The 25325-nt window shown below is 33.7% G+C and overlaps 1 protein-coding gene and 1 pseudogene across 1 annotated transcript; one reads left to right on the top strand and one right to left on the bottom strand.

Moving 5' to 3' along the window:
• Nucleotides 1–3737: 3737 nt before the first annotated feature.
• LOC141543025 (ubiquitin-conjugating enzyme E2 D1-like) lies at nucleotides 3738–4144 on the bottom strand (annotated as a pseudogene).
• A 156-nt stretch (nucleotides 4145–4300) lies between these two features.
• On the top strand, nucleotides 4301–16995 carry LOC141544575 (centrosomal protein of 290 kDa-like). The gene is made up of 12 exons (XM_074270941.1): nucleotides 4301–4451; nucleotides 5825–5949; nucleotides 6335–6412; nucleotides 7495–7564; nucleotides 7885–7931; nucleotides 10095–10238; nucleotides 11820–11873; nucleotides 12566–12715; nucleotides 13291–13461; nucleotides 13863–13952; nucleotides 15453–15575; nucleotides 16600–16995. Exons 2-12 carry the CDS (start codon nucleotides 5854–5856, stop codon nucleotides 16732–16734), a joined length of 1158 nt encoding a protein of 385 aa, XP_074127042.1. The 5' UTR covers nucleotides 4301–4451; nucleotides 5825–5853; the 3' UTR covers nucleotides 16735–16995.
• Nucleotides 16996–25325: the final 8330 nt, after the last annotated feature.

Genomic DNA, 25325 nt, shown 5'->3' with positions numbered 1-25325 from the left:
AGATAGTATAAAAGAAGCTAAAATAAGATCAACTTCATCTCAGTCATTTTAAAAACCTATGAGGAACTTAATTTTGGATCATTTGCAGAAGATTGATTAATAACTTTTTATGACTGGATAAAAATATTTCCCTAACTTTCCATTTTTCTTCAGATCTTTTGTTTTTATAAATGTTCACTATCAAAATAAGGATCATTAATGGCTGGCTTCTTAACATAAATGCTAAAGAGTATCAAATGTAATTCTGAAACTATAGGATAATCATTTACAAGACCATAAAAAATCGTTGATTAAATAGTTTACCTTCAACTTCTTTTCCAGATCTGAAATTAGAGATGTCTGTAATTTTTCAAAATCTATTCAATGTTAGCTGGAAAATATACAATGCTGGGATGCCAATATGCATGATTTAACTATTATTCATTCTACTGAAATTCAATATATAGAATTTAATTTTTAAAATGGAAACAATGGGAATTTTTCTTTACAGTGTCTTAATCTTTGAACTTAACTTTCTGGTCATATTTTATCCTATATGGGTATTAAAAATGTGAATATTCTACTTTAGCTCATTAGATGCAGATAATTAGAGGAAGCCAAATTTTGAGAATGTTGTGTATAGAGTTGGTATTACTGGGCACAAAAGAGAAATTTTTCCCCCCCTGAGGCAGGGGTTAAGTGTCTTGCCCAGGGTCACACAGCTAGGAAGTGTTAAGTGTCTGAGATCACATTTGAACTCATGTCCTCCTGAATTCAGGGCTGGTGCTCTATCCACTGCACCACCTAGCTGCTCCTACAAAAGAGAAATTCTTAACAGCTGAAGTATATAGTTGATTTTTGTAATGGTATCTTGTGATTCTTTGTTCTAGGAATTTCTAGTGAGGAAACAACCTCATAATAGGGACTCAGTGGAAGTCCCATTTAAGAACTAGAGCATAATTTTATCCCCTCTTCTCCATTCCCCCCTCCTCCTCAACCCCTATCTCCTTGAAGAGAATGAGGAAGGATATCAGAGATTAAGTAAATAAGAATACAAAGCAATAGATGTATGATAATCAAAAGGCCCAAAGAAAAGAGAGCTCTTTTTAAAAATCTAGCTCACAAATAGATAAATTCACAAGCTCATAAAGACAGAGGGAAGAATGTTAAAACTGAGAGAAGTTAAAATACTTGTGAATATCTGTTAAACTGAAAAAAAACTAAAAATAAAAATCCCTGATTAAAAAAAAAAAAAAACTCTGCAGACTCCCCAGAAAATTAAGAAACAGCAACAAATTCAGGAGTGATTTAAATGTGAAATAAAATTATGAAAATAAGTTAGAAATCAGGAACCAGATGCTTTTGATGTTGAACTTAAAAAAAAATTAACAATAAATAGATGGGTTAGTTCTGAAGTAGAGGCTCTGGAAAAAAACAAAAAACAAAAACAAAACAGATTTTGACCACAAAGATACAGAAAATAAAATTTATCTGAAAAGGTAAGAATTTAAAGAAAAAGAAAAAACAAAAACAAAACATACATCTATAGAAGCCAAAGTAGCCGACTTTAAAGACAGCACATACATGCAGAGGTAACAAAAATTATAGGTCTTCTCTAGATATTAAAAAAAAAAAAAATCAAACACTGAATACCATATTGCAATAATATATGAAAACCACCCAGAACTCCTGAGTAGACCCAAGGGGGAGGCGGGGCGCAGGTGTGGCGGCCCAGGCCCAGAGAAGAAGGGCGGGCGCCCTGCGGACTTTCCCATCGCCACCTCCAGACACAGGTCAGTGCAGTGAGCCCGAGAGCCCTCACGATTCTCCCTCCCTGCCGCCGCTAGGCGCCCCTGCCCGGATAGTGCAGCCCGTGAGCCCGTCGGCGGAGGCCGCTTCTCCAGTCCCTCATTAGGAGTCAGCCTAGAGGAGTGGGAAGTGCAGGAGGTGCGCAGGCGGCATCCCGAATCTTTCCGTCCCTTAGTTTCCCTCTGTAAAACCCCGGTGGCATCTCGGAAGATTTCTTGTTCTCTAAATCCGCGATCTGTTCCCAGAAGACCAGAGTGATGCTTATAAGCATCACTGCCTGGGCTGTGGGAAGCTCCTTAATATAGTGATCACCACCACCACCTCCAGTCACTGTTGGTGAGAGCCGAACTGTGAGTTTTTACTGATCCTCCCCCAGGACCCGACTGTTCACCTGCCTCATCTCTGTCCCCAGGCTTCCTCCAAGGTCTCTATCAGAATCTTATCCCCAGGGCTTGGGGGGGGGGGTGGGGTGCCTTAGCTCCGCAATCAGTTACAAAGTGTAGCTGGTGTGTAACGTTGTTGCTTTTTGCTGGTGCCCCTCCCCTTGCTCAGACTGAGAGCTCCTTAAGGCTGTGGGTTGAATTGCCACCATTTTCCCCAGATTTTCCTCCATGCCTTGGCAGCTAAAAGATGCCTAATGAATGCTTCACGATTTAATTCGTTAAGGAAGATTTTTTTTTTAAGTAGAAAAAGCATTTTATTTATATGCAAGAAGCTACTGTAAGAGTGGTAAAAGGTTCCTGAGAATATTGCCCGTAGGTATGAAAAAAATTAAATGTGGATACTAGCAACAAATAAGTTACACATCTTCCTACTTAGCAATGCAATTACTTCCCATTCCAATAAAGTATGCAAGAAAATCAAGTGTGTCTCATAATCAGCATACTGAGATTTATAGTGTAAAAGTTCATGTTAGGTTTTAAGAATTTGCAATTAATCTATGGAATATCCTAAGCAATAGAATAAGGCAAAGCGTTCATTCGTTTCATTACTAGCAGTTGTATTTTGTCAATACTGAGCACAGGAAGAGAACGTCTAATGAGTTGAGCTACATAGTAAATAAAACATATTTAATCTACAAAGTAAAAAAATACAAATTATATAGTGAGCTAACAAAGAATGAACTCTGAATACAAATTTATACAACTGATGGCATCTTAGACAAACAGTGTCTCATGTAAAAACATCTAATATTTGCAAAAATTAATTAAGTTGCTTTATGTCTGCATTGTGGATGTTGTAAGCTGAAGATGCAAGCGTCCGAGTTTCTTTAAAAAATAATAATAAATGTCTTTTGCAAAGCATACAAAAGGATAAATACTCTTGTGTGGAACAAAGACCACCGGATTAAATAAATCAAAGATATTCCTTAAAATAGAAGCAGAAAGGAATTTTATTATGATCTCTCAAGAAAAGGGATTTCCACCACCGCCACAACAACAAACAGTCAGACAAGGAGAGGCAAGGTACAGAAAGGAAAGATTATATACACGTCTTGCTTAGCACTCCCCATAAATTGGACATCTGATTAGTCAGGACGAATGACCTCACATTCTAAATCATAAATGAAGAAAAACTTCTAACCCAACCACATCTTTAGGATTACTAGATTATATGGGAATTTTAATGCCAATAACTTAGTCTCACAAAGAAAAGGGCTGTATGATCCCATTCTTTATGAACCACGGGATTTTTGAAGAAACTTGGGCTGGAGCACAGCTGACTTTCACTCAATTTAAACAGCATTCACAATTCACTTCATTCACTCTCATCATAGTCAAGGTTATTTTTGGAAGTTTATTTTGTCTTGCTCCAAAAACACATTTCAAATAGGTAAAAATCAAAGGGTTTCAGGGTACACCGGAACAGCAAACGGGGCTCGATTTACTTCTAATATTGGGGGGGGGGATTTACCGGTACTCAGGGATAATACGGAAAAAGGTTGCAATTTACATTGCTTATTTCTGAGTCCATTCTCTGGCATGTCTGATATATTTTTTCCTTGTCTGATTTATGTGTGCAATATTTGGTACTAAGGGGTCATCTGGATTTGTATCACAAAATAGTGAACATATGGACAACAAAACTTTTTATAATCAGAGCTGGTGACCACTGTGACCTCAGTATATCAAAACAAATACTTCCATTGCTACTTATGTTTGGGTGGTAGATTTTTGCTGTAAAAGCAATCTTTGGTGGATTAAAAGGATATTCTATTGGGAAATGTACAGTGAAAAAGAAGGTGCCACCTTGATATGCGCTGTCGGGAGGTCCCATAATAGTTGCTTGCCAATAGAACAGGTCATCTACAAGTCGTGCTGAGCAATGGGCAGGAGGCTCACGCTGCAGATCTCAAGATTCATCCTGGATCCGCTACAGTGCCTTTGGGCTCCTCCAGCCGGTGGCCACTGGGCTGCCGGGCGAGGCCAACCTAAGTGTGCAAGCGCCATTAACCGTGAGGCACGCGCGCAGCGCCCTCTTCCCCTCCCCCTTTCTTCCCTCATCTCCTAGACAAGTGGCCGTTCTTTCCTTCTCTTCTGGACAGAGGTGGATTCCCCCGCCCCTCCCCCGGCTCCCGATAAGGAATCTTCTTAACGTCTTTTCTTCTCAGGGTCATCCTACCTCAAGATGTAACTGCCCCTTGGGACAATATTTGGAGAGAGGTGAAAATGCAAAAAGTGTTGAAGTTGTTGCCCCGAGCTTCAGTTTTTCCATCTGTAAAATCGGTGTACTAAAGTTCCTATCTGACAGGGCTGTTGTGAAGAACAAAATAAAATAAATAACTTGCCATTATAAACATGAATATATATTGTTGTGATTATCTTTTTAGTGGGTTGTTGTTTATTCAGTATCTTCTTGTTTGGGGTTTTCTTTGCCCTGATACTAAAGTGGTCATTTTCTTTTCCAGCTAATTTTACAGATGGGGAGACTGAGGCAAACAGGATTAAGTGAATTGTTCAGGATCACACAGCTAATAGGTGTCTGAGGCCAGGTTTTACCTTCCTGACTCTAGGCTTGACACACTATCCATCTAAATTGTTGGCATCCTAAAACCCTCATTTGTACAAATTGTACAACCTTCTATTATATTTGTAATATAGGAAAGGACAATAAGAAATAGTAGTATCTAGCCCTATTTCCACTTGATTGTGATTAAACCAGGTTTCTATGTTATAAAAGCTTTTTGTTTTATGTGTTTAGAATTTAAGTATTTGTGGTAGTGATATCTATTAAAATATATTTATGAATAATATTTGGGACCTGATAGGCAACAATATGATCTCTGATCATGATTTCTTTTCCAGTGTTTATATTGGTGGAGTTCTCTAGGACATTTGCAGGTCCATATGGACATTTGTTGTCTGTTAATCCATGAAAGATGGTGGATTCCTAATCTAATTCTAGCTAACTGGTCATGCTAGATATTCCATGGGTGCTGAATTTTTACAGCAAATAATGTTTCACTGCACCATTTTCTTGCAAAATTTACCACTAAATCTGGCCTTGTTACTATTATTGTTATTGTTGCTGCTACATAGTTCTCTCTGTTAAGAAATTTTTCCTTGACAAGTTCATCTTTTTTGCCAGTAATTCTCATTGCTAGTTTATTAAATTCAGATCTACAGTAGAAAGTTAGAGCTTTAGATCTAAAAAATCTTATCTGTCATTTAATTTTACTTCCTCATTTCACAATTGAGAAATTAAGACCCAAATAGGTTAAATGAGAGCCAGGGTGAAACAGGTGGTAAATGGTAAAATCGATTTGAACTTAGGCCCTGTAACTTGAAATATAGCATTCCTTCCACTATGCTCAACCGCTTCTAATTTTAGTTGAGCTCTTAATTTTGTTTTAATAAATTTTGTCCACTTTGCTGTTTTGGGTTTTGTGTGTGGGTATGGGTGTATGTGTGTGTTTGTGTGAAGGTTCCCAGCATATCATCGAACTTTACCTCTTCAGGGATGACCGTTAGGAAATCAAATTTTATATCCATTGTTATATTTACTGTGGATATGCTGATTGTACATGTTGTTGTAGATCCATACACAACAGTGAAAGAAGGCAAGATGCCTTTGGATTGGAAAACATTATGGAGAGTTAACCCAGATGACTTGCCTCACCAAGAAGAATTAGCAGATGATTTACTGGTTTCTCTCTCTAAGGTATTTTTTAAAATGTATTAAACTATTCATGGTTAAAGTAAATACTCTAAAAAGTCATGGACTTCTGAATTGTTGGAATTGGAGGGGTCCTTTTATTAGTATTTTTGATTGAATTAAGTTTTATGCAGAAAATAATTCCCAATAATGAAAATAATTCCCAATAATGAAAATAATACCTTCTTTCCTCGTTGAAGAAGTGAGGGAGTATTAGAATCACAATACTAGATACTCAATCAAAAACCATTATTCTATTGTGTACTTTTGCTTATTTACTTTGTTTTTCTTTGCTCAAGAAAAGGTTCACTGAAGAGAGGATAGAATAAAATTTTCAATATTTTTTTTTAAAAAGGAATAATGAATAATGGTTGCTACTTTGTTTACATAGGTTGAAGTAAAAGACTTAAAAGATGAAAATCAAGAAAATGTGATCCATCTTTTCCAAATTACTCAGTCTTTAATGAAGGTTTGTATCAAGCAGAATAATTCATATTACCTCACATTAATAAAACTCAACTCCATTAACATTAATTAAATGTCTACTTTTAAAGGCAATAGGAGGGGGAAAAAAGGTGGGGGGGAGGGGAAATGGATTGTCACATATATGGATATTACTGGAAGACCAGAATTTGATAGGGATAAAAAGATTTGAGGTGGGAGAAATCCACTTACAATTGAAGTGCACCAGGAAACTTTGTTTATGAATAACATTTAAAAATGGGTTTTGCAGAATACAAGAGAAGGATTTCACTTATAAGAAATACATTTGGAGAGAATCCATTCTTGGCCTAGGGAAGTTTCTTAAAGTATGAGTTTTGATTCCATATGGGGCAGTGTAATTGAATGTGGGGGCCATGAAATTGTGGTTTATTTTTAGTAAATGTTTGATTTATATATTTATTTTATATACTAATATACTTGGGATCATATAAAAATTTCTTAGGCACAAAGAGGTTGTGAGTGAAAATAGTTTAAGAACCCTTAGTCCAGGGGACAATATGATAGAGGCCAGGAGATAGGAGAAAGTGAGATAGTGACAGCAGTAAATAATCTAGTGTAACTGGAACATAGAGGATATTAGAGAAATTAAATAAGAAAAGAACACATGCAATTTGATTGTGGTGGGTGTTGAATGCTTTATATGGGACACAAAAAGGAGCCATAGAAAGTTTTTTTAAGTAAAAAGTGAAAATAAAAAAAGTATATTAGGAAGCTTACTTGAGTCATATGAAATCAAAGAGGGAAGATAATGGAGGCCATAAGACTCATAAAAGACTATCACTGTGGACCAGGAAAGGTTATGAAGACCTGAACTAGGACGTTTCAATAGTAGTAGTAGTGGGGAAAGGAGTGGAAACCCAGAACATTGTGGAGATAGAATTAACAGGATATGGCATGGTAGTTCTGAGCAATATCACAAAAGAATTATCTCTGCAGCTTGGTGATTATTTATAATTTATAGAGATAGAGTAAAATGTGAAAGGGATCCCAACCAATCCCCCTAAAAATGGAAAACAAATCAGGTTACATCACTTACATTATATTTAGATGAAAACCCAAGAAGTGGAAATCGCTGAAGTAGAAGTAGAAAAATCTGAAAAAGAACAGACCAGATTTGGTGAGTACCTGGCAAAAAAAAAAAAAAAGTTTAAAATGAATAATGACATTTTGAATCATGAGGGAGGAATAGATTTCCTGTCTCCAAGAAGAATTCACTTAATTGGGATCAGAAAATGTGCATATGCAATTTGACTGAGCACTATGGTTGAGTACCTACTATTACTAGCTGATACTAGCAACTTTTCTGATACTTTTAATCTGATTGAAAAAAAAAAAAAAACTAAAGTGTATTTTTCTAGTGACAGAAAAATAGACTTTAACATGTATTTCTTAGTAAATTCAATGAAGTTAAATGTTTGTTCTGTTTTCTTTCAACAGAAAATCAGTTAAAAACTAAAGTTATGAAACTGGAAAATGAGCCTGGGGTATGTCTACCATGCAATTATGTCAGTCTCATCTTTATCATTAATAAGAAATCTATTATTCTTGATTGGGAAATTTCATAAATCTCATTTGTTTTCATACTTAGCAAAATTCTTTTGAGGGAGAAACTGTCATTGTCAATCAAAATTGTTTTTCCACTTACTGTCAGGTGTGCAAGATTGAGCTCAAATTGAGCCTAGATTACTGAGAATCATTCTTTGAAGTCTGTAATTGGGTTTGACCAATCTAGTGATTTTTTTTTCCCTTTCTGTTTAAAGATGTTTACTGAGAGATACGTATTGTAAGGCATACAAACTTGTCATTGTTGATGAGGTCTAGATTTGGAGTACCCAAATGAAAATGAGATTTAGTGGCAGTTTCAGAGTACAGGGAATCAAATAGAGCTCCCCTGCAATCCCTTTGGATTCGGCATGTGAGGGATGTAGAAGACCCTTACCCAAAATGACTACTCAGAGATCACTCAGTAGAAGACAGAAAAATTGTTTATTGAAAAGCTCTGGAGGATGAGCCATCCCATCATGAGATAAGAAAGCGAAAGCTCATGGTAGGAGGGCTAAAGAAATAGTAAAGATACATAGCTTTTATACAAGAGATTACACCATAAGAAAGAGAGTATTGAGAAGGGGAGGAAGAGGCATCTAATTGGTTGTTGCTATTTGGAGAGATTGGAATGGAAGGTTTCTGTTACAAAGGATTACATCATAAATTGGGGAGCATTGAGAAATAGGTGCCCTTTCCCCTTAATTGAATGTTAGACATGGGTGCCAACAGACCTTCAAAATTTAGATTACTCAACTAATAGTCTAAATATTGATAACATTGAATAGTGATAAATGTCATCATTTCAAGTTAAGTAAATATATCTAAAGTTTAAGTAAATATTGGTTAACACATAACATACTTATGCAGGTCACAGAGACATAGAAATACTGAATAATAAAATACAAAAAAAGAATTTAAACATTCCTGTAAGTTCTTCACCTTATCTCACCATTCCCCACATGTTCAAGGATAGGGAGTTAAATAAGGTCTAGTAGTGGCACAAGAGTCCCTGTAAAGGAATTTACAGACCCGAAAACCTAGATTGATAAAAGGTTTATTATGGGGTTTGGAAGTAAGGTTAAAGTCTAGTTAATAAAAGGTGTTAAGTAAAAAGAAGGGAGCACTGGAAACAGTACTCCAGTGGGCAGAGAGTCCTTGGTGCCAGGCATGGTACTGGCATGTTTAGAGTCTCTGCAAAGAGAGAACTCCAGCTTGGCTCTTTTTTAATGAGAGATTTAGAGATTTAGGAATCCCAAGTTGGCTCAGATACGATGGGGGCTGGGAGAGCCCAAGTTGGCTCAGATCTGATGGGGGCTGGGATAGGCCCTGATCTCCTACTGGAGTTCAAAGGGGGTGGTTTTGACCAGGATGTGTGAATCAAATGTCCTAGCTTCTTGAATTTATAATGCATCAGCTAGGAGGGGTTGGGAATCAGAAAGGAATAAATCAATCTGAAAGGACTAGGTGTTTAAAGGGACCACAACCCACTTCATTTATTACTTCTTTTCTTCATAAAACTAATTTGCATTGTTTCCCAGAATAATTTGAAAAAATAGTGGCTTTTAAGCAAAGACTTTATTTAAAGCCATTAAAAAGTTTGCTAAGTCCAATAGACTTGTGATGGAAAGTGCCATCCACATCCAGAGGGAAAACCATGGAGACTGAATGTAATCAAAGCATAGTATTTTCATCTTTTGTTGTTGTGGGAATTGTTTGCTTGGGTTACATGACAATATGGATAAATGATTAGAATAATCGCACTTGTTTAACCTGTGTGGGATTACTTGCTGTCTTGGGAAGGAAGTGAAGGGAAAATTTTAGAAACGAGTTTTGCAGAGGTGAATGTCAAAAAATTATTTTTGTATGTATTTGGAAAAATAAAATGCTATGTAAAAAAAGAAAATTAGAAAAAAGAAGTCTGCTAAATTTGAATTTAACTATAGTCACTAAAATAGATTAAAATTTTAAATTGCTCTTTTTCTTAATTTCTATCATTACAGATTTTGAAATTTTTTGGACTAATCAAATAAAATCTGATTTGTCATTATATCTGGCTATTCATCCTCAGAAATTATATTCAAACATTTTTATTTTGTTTTAAGATGGAACAACATTCTGCAGATGATCAGGATACACAGTTTTTGCGAGATGAAATTCTTCAGCTGGAAAAACACCTGGAGCAGAAGGACAGAGAATTAGAGAATTTGGAAAAAGAGATGGAAAAAGAGAAAAAAGTCAATGAACAAGTAAGGAGACTTCCATTCACATTCTTTATATTTTTCTGAAGTCTGTCTTTCCTTGGCATTTTAGTAGGATCTTGGGAAGAAGACTGATCTTGAAGTTAGAAGATCTGAATTTAAATCCTACCACTGCCAGTAGCTCTGTAACCCTGGGCTGTCACTTAAAACCTCTGAAACTTGATTTTCTTATCTTTTAAAATGGAGCTAATAAATGTTTAAAATTGTTGTTTTAAAAATAAGTATATTGGGAATTATGTAAAAATATGTAAAGGACAAAGTAGGTGGTCTTCTTGTTGGGAAAACCTGAGTTCTGATTCTGTTTCAGACCCTTGCTAGCCATGGGACTCTTAAGCAAAACACTTGAGCTCATTGCTTCGGTTTCTTCATTGGTAAGATAGGAAGCCTCATGTGCCCCCGGGATTTTATAAAGATACAAGATATTTGTAAAGCATGTCACTTAAGTGAATAAAGGGTATATGGCTTTACTGATGACCTTTAGGGATCCAATTCACTATTTATGGTGAAGAAGAACTCACTTATAGTATTTTATTTGTTTAAGGTTTGTCGAATTCTGTGCTTCCCTCTTATATTTTGATTGAACTAGGAACCAGACTCAGTCTGTGTTTCACCATTCTTTGGGAGAGTTTAAATCACATGACCAATTACAAAAATATTCCCCTTCCTCCACTGAATGCCCATATCTTGGTTATGTCTTCATTTCATTTAAGGTGACTATGTCTGGTAGCACTACCAATGTAGCTTCTCCTGCGATTATTGTAAACCCTAGTATATTGCCTAAAGAAAGCAGAGTGGATGACAGTGTTAGGGGAGCATCCTTGACATATACATCACTAACCATAGTGACTCATAGTGACTTTTGATCTTTCCAGAGGCACTCTTAGGAGTTAGTTCATGGATTCCAATTGGGCTAGCAGCACATTGGCATGAGCACTTGGGATCTTGTGTCTGGTCAGAGGGAAGAAAAAAAAAAGTGTTAAGTAGGAATATTTTCTTATTCTCTTAAGCCTATAGGGGAGGCTTCTAGAGAATGAGAAAATAATTTATTATTATCATTATTATCATAATATGTTATCATCATAACAATTTGCTACTTGTACAGCAAGTGAAACCATGTCACTGAAAACGCATATCCTTTTAAGTAACAGTATTTCCTTAGTTAATGTTTATTCAGAGTAAAAAGTGTTTGGGGTTTAGCAGAAAACAGTAGTTTTTGAGCTAAAAACTAATATCAGTTATTCATTTTAATTTCCCTAACAACATATATGTGTGTGTATATATAAGTATATACACATATATATGTATATATATATAAGTATATATATTTTCCCTCTATCTTTGTAGTTTTTGTGTTTGCTTACTTCATCCAATTCCTAAGTGGTTTCCAAAAGGTTCAGTTTCATATCCACATTTCAGATAGAATTGAAGTCATGATGTAAGAATTTACAGGTTTAAAGGAGGTTTGTATTTCAGTTTCATAAGGCTACTATTTTAATTTTCATAATGAAATTGCTTCTAGCTTTTAATTTTTGTTTGTTTTATAAATACCTTTCTTTTTTATCATTCCAGTTGGTTCTTCTTTATGAAGAGGCAGAAAATGCAAATAGCAAATTAAGGAGAAAGGTTGGTAAAATAAGTAAATAAATAGGACATTATTATATATGTAGTTGGTGATCCTACAAAGCCAATAGTTAGCAGTACCACAATGAACTGAGATTGTTTTCAAAACATGTATTCCAAGTACCCATTCTTTTCAAACTTAATATTTTTTAAAATTTGAACATTTCTCAAAGACTTAGAAATAAGATGAGAAATGGAGATATTAAGTAGTTCTGTCAACTCTCAGTAATAAATGATTGATTATTATATGGTAATTTCTATGATGACAGGCTAAACATATGACCAAACTTACTTTGTTATTAACTTATTTTATCCACTCAGTTAAAAGTTAGTTGTTTAAAATCTCACAAATTTTTAAAATATTTTAATCGTTTTTATTATTTCTCTCATCTGTCTTTAAGGTGGATAGTCACCTTTTACTTGTTTTCTTTAATAAATAATAATACTGTATTTTTGGTTAGAGTAGCACATTTAATGTTATATTTTTTTTTCTTTCTCTTCTTTAAATATTGATTCCTTTATTTCCATTAATTGTTTACGATCCTCTTTTTGGGAGAATAAACATCTCCAAAAAAGGTGAGAATCTAAGAATTTAGAAAATATGGGCATTTAAAGAAAAGCAATGGGGCCATTATTTAGATATTTTTTATTGTAAGTAATTTTAATAAGGGAGGGGGGCTTTGTTTTTAATACAGAATGAACAGCTTTGTCAAGACATCACTGACTATCAGAAACAAATAGATTCACAAAAAGAAACACTTATGCCCGGAAGAGAAGATAGTGATTATCAATTACAATTATCTAAAAAAAATTTTGCACTTGTGCAGTATCTGGATGAAATTCAGGTAAAAAAAAAAGTGCTCTTTGGTTTTATTTAAGAATAAATTTCAAGTTATGTTCCTGATTTTTGAAAATGAATTTGATCTGGACTTTATATTCTTGAACTTTCAGTTATTTGAGACCTTCAGATAAGAATTATTTATATTTTATTTTTTCTTGCACATAGTGATATGGAAGAACCTATCAGATTAGCATTAATACATGAATTAATATTTTTAAATGTTTACTTTAAAAACAGGAAATGTCAGTTTATATATATATGTATATGTGTATATATATGTATATGTGTATATATATATATTTTTTTTTATTACCTCCTTTGCCTATCTTGTTTAGGTTTATTTTAGGACCTGTACTGGGAAGCACCTAGTAGGGTTTTCCTACTCAGTTTTAACATTTTTCTTTCATTTAAATGTTCATCAACATTCAAACTATACACCTGGGTATAGAATTGTCTTTTCTCAAGTGATTATTCAGAAGGTCCAAAGTTTATTAATACAAATCAATTATAACATTTAAATTTAATTAATTGTTCACAAAACGGTATCATTACTCTTTCTGTGATTTTTATTTTTAAAAGAATTTAAGAAAAGCAAATAAAAAAACTGAAATTCAAAACCAAGAAATGAAAACAAACTTGGAAGAATCAGTACAGGCAATGGAGAAGATGATTGATAAATATAATAAAATGAAAATTAATGTTCAACAGTCTGATACTCTAAAGGATCAATTAAAAAAAGAAAGACTTCAGGTAAGAATTATGTTTAATATATGTTGGTTTTTTTACATAATAGTATGGAGGAACTATGTGATTTTGACACTTAATAACAGTTGACTTTTGAAGCTTGCTACATGAAACCAAAATATCATTAATTTCCCTTTATGGACAGAAATAGATCACCAAAGCACCATCAGAAAAAAATCTTTGGTCAAACTTTTTAGAGTAAATTGAATTAATTTTAAAATATGTATTTCATGTACTTGTAATCAATGATGAATATATATAAATATGTAGTTGTTTTAGAGATATTATAAACAGGGTTGGAGTTCAGACCTTTGATAGAAAAAGTCCTAGATGAGAATTCTCTCTCATAAATACAGATTTAATTATACATAAAACATTTCAAAATTTGTCAAATTGGTAATTTTCAGGTTCAGGAACTTACAGAACTTCTAAAAGCAAAAAATGAAGAAGATGATCTCATTGTGGCTGCTGTAAATGCAAAGGTTGAAGAATGGAAGGTAGTTCTTCAAAATATTTGTACAGTTTTCTTATGTCTAAGTTTAGGCAGTGTTCCTCAAATTTTCCAATTTTTTTTTCTTTTTTGCTGAGGTAATTGTAGTTAAGTGGCTTGCCCAGAGTCACATAGGTAGGAAGTATTAAGTGTTTGAGACTGAAATTTTCTAATTTTTATAAAAATTCTTATACCACTTACTTGATTGTATAAAAAAATGTGAATGTATCTACATGAATTTGTGCATGTATATAATGTGTGTGTGTGTGTGTGTGTGTGTGTGTGTGTGTGTGTGTGTGTGTGTATTTGTGGGTTTTATCCTTGATGGAAACTCTCTTATAATGCCTCTTCCTGATCTTGATTCTGGTGCCTACATAGCAATGGATCTCTGGTAGTTTCTGACCTCCTAGAAATTGTTCAGATTTAGTAGACAATCTTCTGTTGGAGGTTCTAAAATCAAGGCATGCAGCATCTTCATTTGGGCATTGGGACAGACCTCTCAGGTCATCTCACCCTCGTTTTACAGATAAACAAGCTGAGAATTAGGTTATACAAGTGATACATTAAGTAGCAAAACTGAGATGTAACCAAGTACTTCTGAAAATTGAGATGTAACCCAAGTACTTCTGGCTCAAAGGTAGGGCTCTTTTCACTAGACTAGGAAGGAATCATGAGGAATTTTTTTCTTTGAGAAGAGTTTTCTTAAGAAGAGTTAGGAGATGATAGGCTCTGAACATTACAAAAATAACGACCACCAAAAAAACCCTGAAATTAAAATTTGCATCTTATCAGGTAGAAAACAACTGAACAAAAATATCTGATTGAAGAGGTTACTTTGTGTAATTATGTCTTGTTTAACTGCCAGCTGTGTGGCACAGTGGATAGAGTGCTAGCCTAGGTTTACAATTTCTCCTGTTTCAGAGTTCAAATCAAACTTCAGACATTTTGGGCAAGTCACTTTAACCCTGTTTACATCAATTTCCTTGTCTGTAAATGAGAAAAAAAATGGCCAGCCACTCCAGTATTTTTGCCAAGACTATCCCAATGGAGTCACAATGGGACATATACACTAAAAACAACTGAAGAACAAATGTGGAAATAACTTTAGGAGCAGGTAGGTGGCACAGATAGAGCACTGGGCCTGAAATTAAGAAGACTCATATTACAGAGTTCTAATCTGTCCTCAGATGCTTATTAACTGACAAGTCATTTATCCCCTTTCCCTTGTTTCCTCATTCTTAAAAATGTCTGGAAAATGAAATGGCAAACTATTCCAGAGTCTTTGCCAAAAAAAATCTCCAAATAGGGTTATGAAGATTTAGATACCATTTAAATAAGTGAAGAATAATAAAGTAATTGAACTACAAACCAGTGTGAATTAGATTTTTTAAATGGAATTAGCAATTATTATGTTTTAGAGGTATAAAATTACTATATAATAGAGAGTAAAAAAAAAAACCAAGGATGTGTTATTCCAGACTTGAACAAATTCTACATTTTTTGGCAGAGTATTTTGGCTTCTAAAGATGATAAAATAATCGAATATCAACAAATATTGTGCAAATTGAGAGAAAAAATTAGGAATACCCAACTTGGTGGTGACAACAATAATGTTATTGCTCTACAACAGGTAATCTCCAAAGTTCCATTTCCCTCTGATATTTTCAGAAATTTGATGATTTTGCCATATTTTGATTTATTTTAATGGTTTCTCTTTTAACAGTAATAAAAGTTGGGGGCAGCTAGGTGGTACAGCCTGAATTCAGGAGGACCCAAGTTCAAATCTGGTCTCAGACACTTAACACTTTCCTAGTTGTGTGACCCTGGGCAAGTCACTTAACCCCAGCCTCAAGGGGAAAAAAAAACAGTAATAAAAATGTAATATTTATGCATGGTCTGGTGAAATTGCCAACTTGCAAATTAGTAAAAAAAAAAAAAAACCTTTTATAATAAGATATTTTAATCTCATGTAACCATGACTTTATGTTGTTAACATTTTAACTGTGGCTGATTATATCTTTTCATGAGAGACTAAGTTTGCACTCTAATCAATTGACAAAAAGAATTTCCAAATAGAATTTAATTGTTAGTTAAATTTTCACCATTTCTGTCCTCTAGATATTGTATAAATGAAAGCAAAAGACCATTAGAGTATAAAAGGATAATAAAGTATTACTACTTAAAAGAAATACTCCTTTTTAAGAAGAGGTGTGAAATCGAGGAAAATTAATTCTTCAGAAAGCATAACAAAGAATTACAGAAAGTTAAAGAAGTATTTTATGAGTAAATCAGTTATCATGGAGTGACAAATTTTATTGACATAAAATAAATGAAAAATCAGTGAGAAAGAAATTAACTTTGATTTTGTTTTGAGTAGATGAAAAAAGAGTGGAGGAATTTAAAAGAAGCCAGGAAAAAAGTTTAAGACACTGTGTTAAAGGTATTTTCAATCAGTTAGGTCATTAATTACTCAATGATGTCTCTTACATTATTCCAGGCAGTGTTGGGTATATAAAGTAAAATAAGACTTCTTTGCTGACTTCCAAGGTGCTTCCAATTTACGCAGGAAGCTGATTTATTCATGTGTTAGTAATGAGAGAGCAAAGCCATATACAGATATTATAGAATTAATGATTTTAAAATATTTCTTTCAGGGCATACAAGAAAGAGATGGTCAAATTAAGATACTTATTGAACAAGTAAAACAGTACACAAGAGAAATGGAAACAAATACACTAATTATTGAAGACCTGAGAAAGCACAAAAGAGCTAGCCAATCATCACTGTAATTCTTGATGAACTGTGTTACATTCATATGGGAATACATACCAAATCTCAACAAATTTATGATCTGGGCCTTCTTTATTTGAAAAACATTTGAATTCTCTCTTCCTCTCATAAAAACTTATTGCATAAATGTCATTAGTTAAACAAATGTATAGTTAGCATTTTAGCATACTGTTTTGTCAATCTATTCCTTCTCTTTTGGATATTATCTATCATCCTTTGGACCAGATCAACAGCAATAAATAAAACTCTTGACATAGCCTACTGTTTGAATTTAAATTTAATTTTTTTTTTTTACTGTTGAATAGAAAAAAATTCTTAATTTTGGAAAACTTCCTTGTTTTCAAGGGTAATTTGACTTGTCATTTTGAATAAGTCTTTACTGCACTATACATATGTAGGTCCTTAGAACATCTTATTTAGTCATTACCATCTATCAGTGAGGGGCAGCAAATTGGTGCAGCATGTAGAGCACTGAGGTGGAATCAGGAAAACTCTTCATGTGTTCAAATCTGGTGTCAGAGATTTACTAGGTGGGAGACCTTGGGCAAGTCACTTAACCCTTTTTGCCTCAGTCTCTCATCTGCAAAATGAGTTGAAAAAGGAAATGGCAAACTACTCCAGTATCTTTGTCAAGAAAATTGTTAAATGAAGTCACAAAAAGTTGGATAGGACTGAAACATTTCAACAACAAATGTGCCAGTGATTGTGTTAAGGATGTAAAGAAGAGGCAAAACTATTCCCTGTCCTCAAGAAGCTTACATTCTAATAAGAGAAAAATCCGCAGAAGGCATAACTTATAACACTCATATAGCATGCTTCCAACATATACTTCCAAGTAAGACTAAATCTTTGATGACTGTGTTTTATGTATTTTTTTTAAAAATTACTAGCCTTTTGCACATAGTAAACACACAGTTAAATATTTGTGTATTATGCTGTAAAACTTGCAAGAGAAAAGTTATTTGTCAGTTTGGGGAAATGCAAGCATGTGGTATTTTTGTTGAGTTATTGTATTCAGCATTTAACAGGAGCTTGATTAATACATTATTTAAAGGGAAGAATAGTCATCCTTTAATTTGTTTATTTTTTTATTTGTTGTTTGTTGTAATTTGTTAATTTGTATTTTTACTCACTAGGTTCTTCAACTGCATCTCAGTTGAATCATTTTGTAGAATAGGCATACAAATCAAACATTTACTAATAATGAATCATAATTTCACAATCTCTACAAATATGAGACCCTATTTGGGGTTACAACTCAGAGTTTAAGAAACTGGGATGTATAAACACAGCCTTTGTTTTTGCTTTTTCTATTTTGGAGTTTAAGTATCATCTTGGTATCTCAACAATGTCTATAACAATGCCTTCCCCTGAAATATTTTCTGGCCCATTTCTTTCTTTTTGTTTCTGATAAGATTTTCATCAATATTACCTCTGCATTGTTTTGCTTCTAGAATTCTCTTCTTATCAAAGCCAAGACTTTTAAACCTCTTTCTTCTTTACCATCATTAGGAAATACATGAAAAGCACAATATAAAATCAGGGAATTAATGCTATAAACTGTACTGTGGTTTTGTATACATTTTAAATAAAAAACAATGAATTACGTATTTTAAAATTAGATCAGAAACTCCCATTTTAAAACTAATTGCTTTCTTTTCATTCTAATACAGTGATGTGTTCTAGAAGAGGCTGTTGCTGTAATAATACTTGTAAGTCTCAAATTAAAATAAAGGACTGAGAAATTGAATCTTTAACTATATAAATGAACAAACTTGAGTTAACGATGAATGATTTCCTTGATGAAAATTAAGGTCTTTGGGAATGTCTAGGTAAAAATGTCTAAAACTTTCTGTGAAGTGTAACTTTTTATTAAACATTTTGTAAAGTAAATTATTTTCATTATAAAGCATTTAGTACAGTATTACATAAATATTGTTATTAACAGTATTAAAACATTTCTACATGATTAACTAGAAATTAGAAGTAAATTCATTTATTTTCTAACTTACTATTAGAGGCCTTGTCACATCTCCATGGTTAAAATTATTGGCAAATTCTGGAGAGCAATTTGGAGCTATGCCCAAAAAGTTATCGGGCTGTGCATACCCTTTGTCCCAGCATTGCTGCTATTGGGATTATATCCCAAGGAAATACTAAAGAGTGGAAAGGGACCTGTATGTGCCAAAATGTTTGTGGCAGCTCTTTTTGTGTTAGCTAGAAACTGGAAGATGAATGGATGTCCATCAATTGGAGAATGGTTGGGTAAATTATGGTATATGAAGGTTATGTAATATTATTGCTCTGTAAGAAATAACCAGCAGGAGGAATACAGAGAGGCTTGGAGAGACTTACATCAACTGATGCTGAATGAAATGAACAGAACCAGAAGATCGCTGTACACTTCAATGCTGTATGAAGAGGTATTCTGATGGAAGTGGATATCTTCAACATAAAGAAGATCCAACTCACTTCCAGTTGATCAATGATGGACAGAAATAACTACACCCAGAGAAGGAACACTGGGAATTGAACGTAAATTGTTAGCACTACTGTTTATCTACCCAGGTTACTTATACCTTCGGAATCTAATACTTAATGTGCAACAAGAAAATGGTATTTAGACACATATATTGTATCTAGGTTATATTGTAACACATGTAAAATGTATGGGATTACCTGTCATCGGGGGGAGGGAATAGAGGGAGGGAGGATAATTTGGAAAAATGAATACAAGGGATAATATTATAAATAAAAAAATACATTATATTCTAAATAAATTTAAGATTTTAAATTTAAAAAATTATTGGCAAAATGCTATTGACTCACACAGGTTTATAACTAACAAATTTTCTTTAAAGCTTTTTCAAAGAACTATTCTATTTACATGTTTGGTTAATTACAAGCAATACAAATTTTTTTGTTTAAGTAGTCTTAAATAAATGATACAATTTTATCATATTAATCTAGCATCAATGAGGAATTAGGTATTATATTTAAGTATTTTTCTAGGGAATTAGGAAGAAAATACTGTATTGTAAAAGTTCTTTACAAGATGTTGGAAGGAACTTAATAAATAAGCTTATATAACCCCTATCTGAATTGGAGATTCTTAGTATGCATGTCAACTTGATGGCACAGTACAAAGCTTATTGGATTTGGTGTGAAGAACTTATTTCAGATCTTATGTTACATATTTACTAGCTGTAGACTCTGGACAAGTCACTAAGGTGTCTAAGCCTGAGTTTTTTCTTCTGTAAAATGGGGATAATAATAGTCCCTTTCTTTAAGAGTTGATGTAAGGATAAAATGTGGGGGGAAAAATAAAGTGCTTTGTAAACCTTAAAGCACTATTGTAAATGCTAATTTTAGTCAAATCCTAGCCCAATCCACTTTTGTGGACCATTCCACTTGCTAAGATTTTTTTATCTCTAAAATCTGTGTCTCTGCATGTTGTGACCATTGTTTTCAGTTTTATCTTCTAAGACCTCAAAGCAATTCTAATCTTTTATCTATTAACACAAAAATATGAAAATAGTTTTAATTTAGTAAACTCCCTGAACTATTTTCTTCTTGCTAGCATCTTCAATTTCTTTAATCAGTCCTTTAAAAATAGCTAATAAATATTTTTTGAATTGATTGGGTTTGATCATCCTGGACATTCTAGTGACCTTCCTGTAAGTGCAGTACAGCTTTGTCAACTTCCTAAATGTATCTGGGCTTGTACAAAGAAATTGCAAAATGGTCCAGCCAAGCTAAAATACAATAAAATTACTGTCACCAATCTTGATCAGGATATTTTGCTTCTGTTAAAACATCTTAAGTTTATATTATTTTTAAGTTATAGTAAGCTTTTAAAGTACTAAAACTTTTATTTTTAAAAATATCAAATGTCTAACCATGTCTCCTTCCCATCCCAAACCTATAAAGTTCATTTTCTGGACATAGGTTGTAGGACTTTATATTTAGTCCTATTCCATATAATCTTTTAAGAATTAGTGGACATCTTTTAAAATATTTTTGGTATAGTATTAACAATCCCTATCAGTTTTCTGTTATTTGGAGATTTCATAAGTATATTATTTCAGTTTTTATTCATTGATAAGATTGTTGAAAAGAACCAGGCTACAAGTCATTATTAATCAGAGAAATGTAAATTAAGACAATTCTGAGACACCACTACACACCTGTCAGATTGGTTAGAATGACAGGGAAAGATAATGTGGAATGCTGGAGGGAATGTGGGAAAACTGGCATACTGATACATTGTTGGTGGAACTGTGAATACATCCAGCCATTCTGGAGAGCGATTTGGAACTATGCTCAAAAAGTTATCAAACTATGCATACTCTTTGATCCAGCAGTGTTACTACTGGGGTTATATTCCAAAGAGATCTTAAAGAAGGGAAAGGGACCTCTATGTGCAAGAATGTTTTTGGCAGCCCTCTTTGTAGTGGCTAGAAACTGGAAAATGAATGGATGCCCATCAATTGGAGAATGACTGAATAAATTGTGGTATATGAATATTATGGAATATTATTGTTCTGTAAGAAATGACAAGAAGGATGATTTCAGAAAGGAGAGACTTACATCAACTGATGCTGAGTGAAATGAGCAGGACCAGAAGATCATTATATACTTCAACAACAACACTATATGATGATCAATTCTGATGGATGTGGCCCTCTTCAACAATGAGATGAATCAAATAAGTTCCAATAGAGCCGTAATGAATTGAACCAGCTACATCTAGCGAAAGAATTCTGGGAAATGAGTGTGAACCACTACATAGAATTCCCAATCCCTATATTTTTGTCTGTCTACATTTTTGATTTCCTTCACAGGTTAATTGTACACTCTTTCAAATCCCAATTCTTTTTGTACAGCAAAATAATTGTATGGACATGTATATATATATATATATATATATATATATATATATATATATATATATATATATATATATATATATATATATATATATATATTGTATTTAACTTATACTTTAACAAATTTAACATGTATTGGTCAACCTGCCATCAGGGGAGGGGGTGGGGAGGAAGGAGAGAAAAAAGTACAACAAAAGGTTTTGCTATTGTTAATGCTGAAAAATTACCCATGCATATATCTTGTAAATAAAAAGATATATATAGATAGATAGATATAGATATATAATAGATATATAATCACCAAGCATGTGACAATTAAATATTTGGCATATATTTATTTCAGCATTTCAAGGGAGAGCAGCAATTCTCTGAACTAGTGATGTCTTTATTTCCCCCTCCCCCTCATCCTTGTTATTTCTTCAGACTTCCATATTCTCTTGAAAAGATTTGTCTGCAGCCCAGTCATAAACTTTCTTAGTTCCTTCACTTTGAACAACATCCTTCTCCATTTTATTGTTACCCAAGGATTGGTGATCAAGCCTGAACCCATGACAGGAAAGAACTCCAAGTTTCAGGATTTCATAGTCAGAGTTTAGAATTTTAGTTCCTAATCCTCATCTCTGTCATCTGTCACTCACACTTAACCTCAATCTTTCCCCCATTGTCACTCATAGATCTTTGGCCTCATTCTTCTTGTCCCTCTTGTGTTCTGGCTTCAGCTATTTCTATAGTGGGTTCTGGGCACACTGTCTCTTTTAGTGACTGCTATGGACTTCCTGTGCCCTGATGTGCTCTTGCTGTCAGCTTCCACAACCTTATCACTTGCTCACTTCACCCTTCCACTGTTTAAGGTGGGTGATGACTTGCAGGAAATAGGCATGTAGTCAAGTGATTTCACTTGCTGCAGTTTGGCTGTAGGCAGCTTTGTCTGCACCTCCTGACTACTTCCTCCTCCTCCTCCTTCCTCCTTGTCAATGCCCATCTCAGCCATTGTAGCTATTGTTCCATATCTTTTTTCCTCCCAACTCCAGCTACATTCTCCTTCTTCCAACCATGAAAAGAGACACTTTTGTTCCATGTGAGAGGATTCAGTCTCCACAAATAGGTTCTTTTGGCTGACTGTTCCCATTTCTTCTCTTCTTGGCATCTCCACCATCTTTATCTTTGTTTGTTGTGTCAGTAGACAGTCCACAAGCATTTGTTAAGTACAGACTGTGTACCACATATTGTGCTAAGTGCTGAGAATACAAATGCAAATACAAAGAATGGCAATCCCTGCTCTGAAGGAGCTTGTGTTGTAAGGGGAGAAGGGAATCCATAAAAGTAGCTGAAATTGGGGGAGAGTTAGAAAAAAGAATGTTCCCAGCTCCAAGTCATGATCGGAAGTCTGCAGCCTGGGGAGAAATGTCACATAACTGGTGTAAAAGGTAGTTGTATTCTATATTTCAAACACATTAGGTGGGCATGTATAATATTCTCTCTAAAATGTAATGTTCTCTGTTGAGGTTTTCTTGGGATCTCTGGAGGCAGCCTTCATTTCAGTTCAGTAATCACCACAAATACAACCAGGTGTTAAAGTCAAAATCCTTTATTGTCTCTTTCAAAGTCCTATCTCCACTTGGGGCTCAGCTAATTTTCTGGAGGCCTTCCCGAATCTTAGTTTCAGTGGAGAAGCAAAGGAGGAGACCCTGCCATCAAGGCGGTGTGAGACAGAATGAATCTGAGTCCAAGGGTTTATGCTCCAGACTTTAGCCTCCAGCCTTCTGTCTGCTTGTCTCTGAATCCCTGGCTGAAGCTTCTAGCTTATATGCTGTACACTGAGTACAAATCAATTATTATATCACTGAGAAACCATTATTTGTTGTAGGATTAAATCAATGCTAAACTAGATATAACCATTGTCTCCTCAATTCCACTTAGTACCTTGTTTCAAGTTCTAGCCCGTAACATCTCCTTGTAGGATTAAAGCAATCATACTGAATCATGCTAAATTAGATAACCATTGTCTCTATCTGACTTACCACCTTGGAAGAATCCTTTTTTCAAGGTCAGAGTTCTGGTGCATAACAGGCATGGGTATGTATGTATATATATGTGCATGTGTACATGTTATACAACTACATTGTGTTTTATAATTTAGTTGAAGTCAGTATTCATTGTTGGATTATTGAACAACATTTCCATAGTTTCCTGTTATAGAATCTTATTTTACTTTTAACATTGTTTCATGTGAGATAATATGTATGTGTATCTATATGTACACATAATCACACACACACATACTTTTACAACTTTGACATTTCAGTGTCGATTATGTAATTGAATATGTCCAATCTAGTGAAGCTCATATTCCAAATAGGGTATAAAATGCAGACAACTTAATTATTCAGTCTTGATGTGTTATGTGTATTAGGAAAAAAGATTATTATACCAAGATTCTAGCAATATTTTAAGAATTTATCTTCTCATTTAAAAAGCATTCTTAATGTATTAGGCTCTAGATTGGAAGAATGCCGGTGGGGGCGGGGGGAAAGGGGAGGGAGAAGGTCTGATGCAAAACCTACATTTGAAAGAGCAAGTTGACGAACTTCAACTTCTAAGACAAAATGAGGAATTATGAGATGAGTTTAAAGAAACTCAAAAAGAGGCTACAGATTACTCTCAATATTTGGCAAAAGCAAATTTAAAGGTGTAATTTGGTAAATTAAAAGATAATAGGAAGTTGTAGTGAGATTGACTTAAAATTGAATTAGTATGAAAAAATATATGCTTTTAATTTATTAAAAAAAAAACAGCCATGGTTAGATAATCATGTGGTAATTTATTTAAAAAAAAAACCCTTTGCTTCTTCTTATTCCTATTAAGAATTCAAAAAACATTTACATAAGTAGAAATTTGTCTGTGAGTCTGAAAAAAAAATGTGACTGTATGTTTTTCCACAGTGGAAACTAAAGTATGTTTTCAATTCATTCCAGATCCTCTATTTGCATGTTTTCTTATCTGGACAAAGCAGTCTTACTATACTTATTGAATTCTAAGATTTGTTTTTTCTAGTTTGTTTTTAGATGGAAAATCTTGAAAAAGAAATTTTTCTCTTATGTAAAGCTAAAAGATCCAATGTAGTATTCAAAGGAATTGACATACCAGATGGAATGACACCATTTAGTGCAAATAGAATTAGTTCTCAAAATGAATACTTAACATATGTTTTACAGATAGTTGAGTTTTTATGATTAAATCATATTGTATTTCTATTGTTTCTTATTTTACTCTTAATATATCATTTGGGAATTCTTTAACTCCTTTACACAGAGATATGTTAATAAATTTTAATGTACTTTGCCAACCAGATCCAATTCATCTGATTCGGGTATATTCAATCTAACATTTGCCTGATACTTCTTGACAGACTCAGCCACTAGAAGAGCTTTTGAAATAGAAGCAATTATCCTTTCCTTCCTCTTTCCATTAAAAAGATGGGAAGAAGTTATCACTGAACTCCAGTTTCTCTGCATCTTACTGTGACCATTTTGATAATTCCATTCTTCCCTAAGAGTGAATAAGATAAATTTGCAGTATTAGAAGAGAGAGAAACTTTTCATTATAGACTCCATTCAAGAAAATGTAATTGTCTCCACTTTCTGCTACTGTTTCCTTTCACCAGTTTATATTATGAAAAATTAGGCTTTCTTCATTTATAA

The sequence above is a fragment of the Sminthopsis crassicaudata genome, chromosome 5 (genome assembly GCF_048593235.1).
Source record: "Sminthopsis crassicaudata isolate SCR6 chromosome 5, ASM4859323v1, whole genome shotgun sequence".
NCBI classification, from domain to species: Eukaryota; Metazoa; Chordata; class Mammalia; order Dasyuromorphia; family Dasyuridae; genus Sminthopsis; species Sminthopsis crassicaudata.
Note: the sequence above shows the minus strand (reverse complement) of the source record. Positions and strands in the feature narration are given on the sequence as shown.

Excerpts from the sequence above, each read along its gene's own strand:
- LOC141544575 (XM_074270941.1), top strand. The coding sequence starts at position 5,854 with ATGCCTTTGGATTGGAAAACATTATGGAGAGTTAACCCAGATGACTTG. Across the intron at positions 12,716-13,290 it reads AGTATCTGGATGAAATTCAG|AATTTAAGAAAAGCAAATAA; the intron begins GTAAAAAAAAAA and ends TATTTTTAAAAG. Across the intron at positions 15,576-16,599 it reads ATGTTATTGCTCTACAACAG|GGCATACAAGAAAGAGATGG; the intron begins GTAATCTCCAAA and ends TATTTCTTTCAG.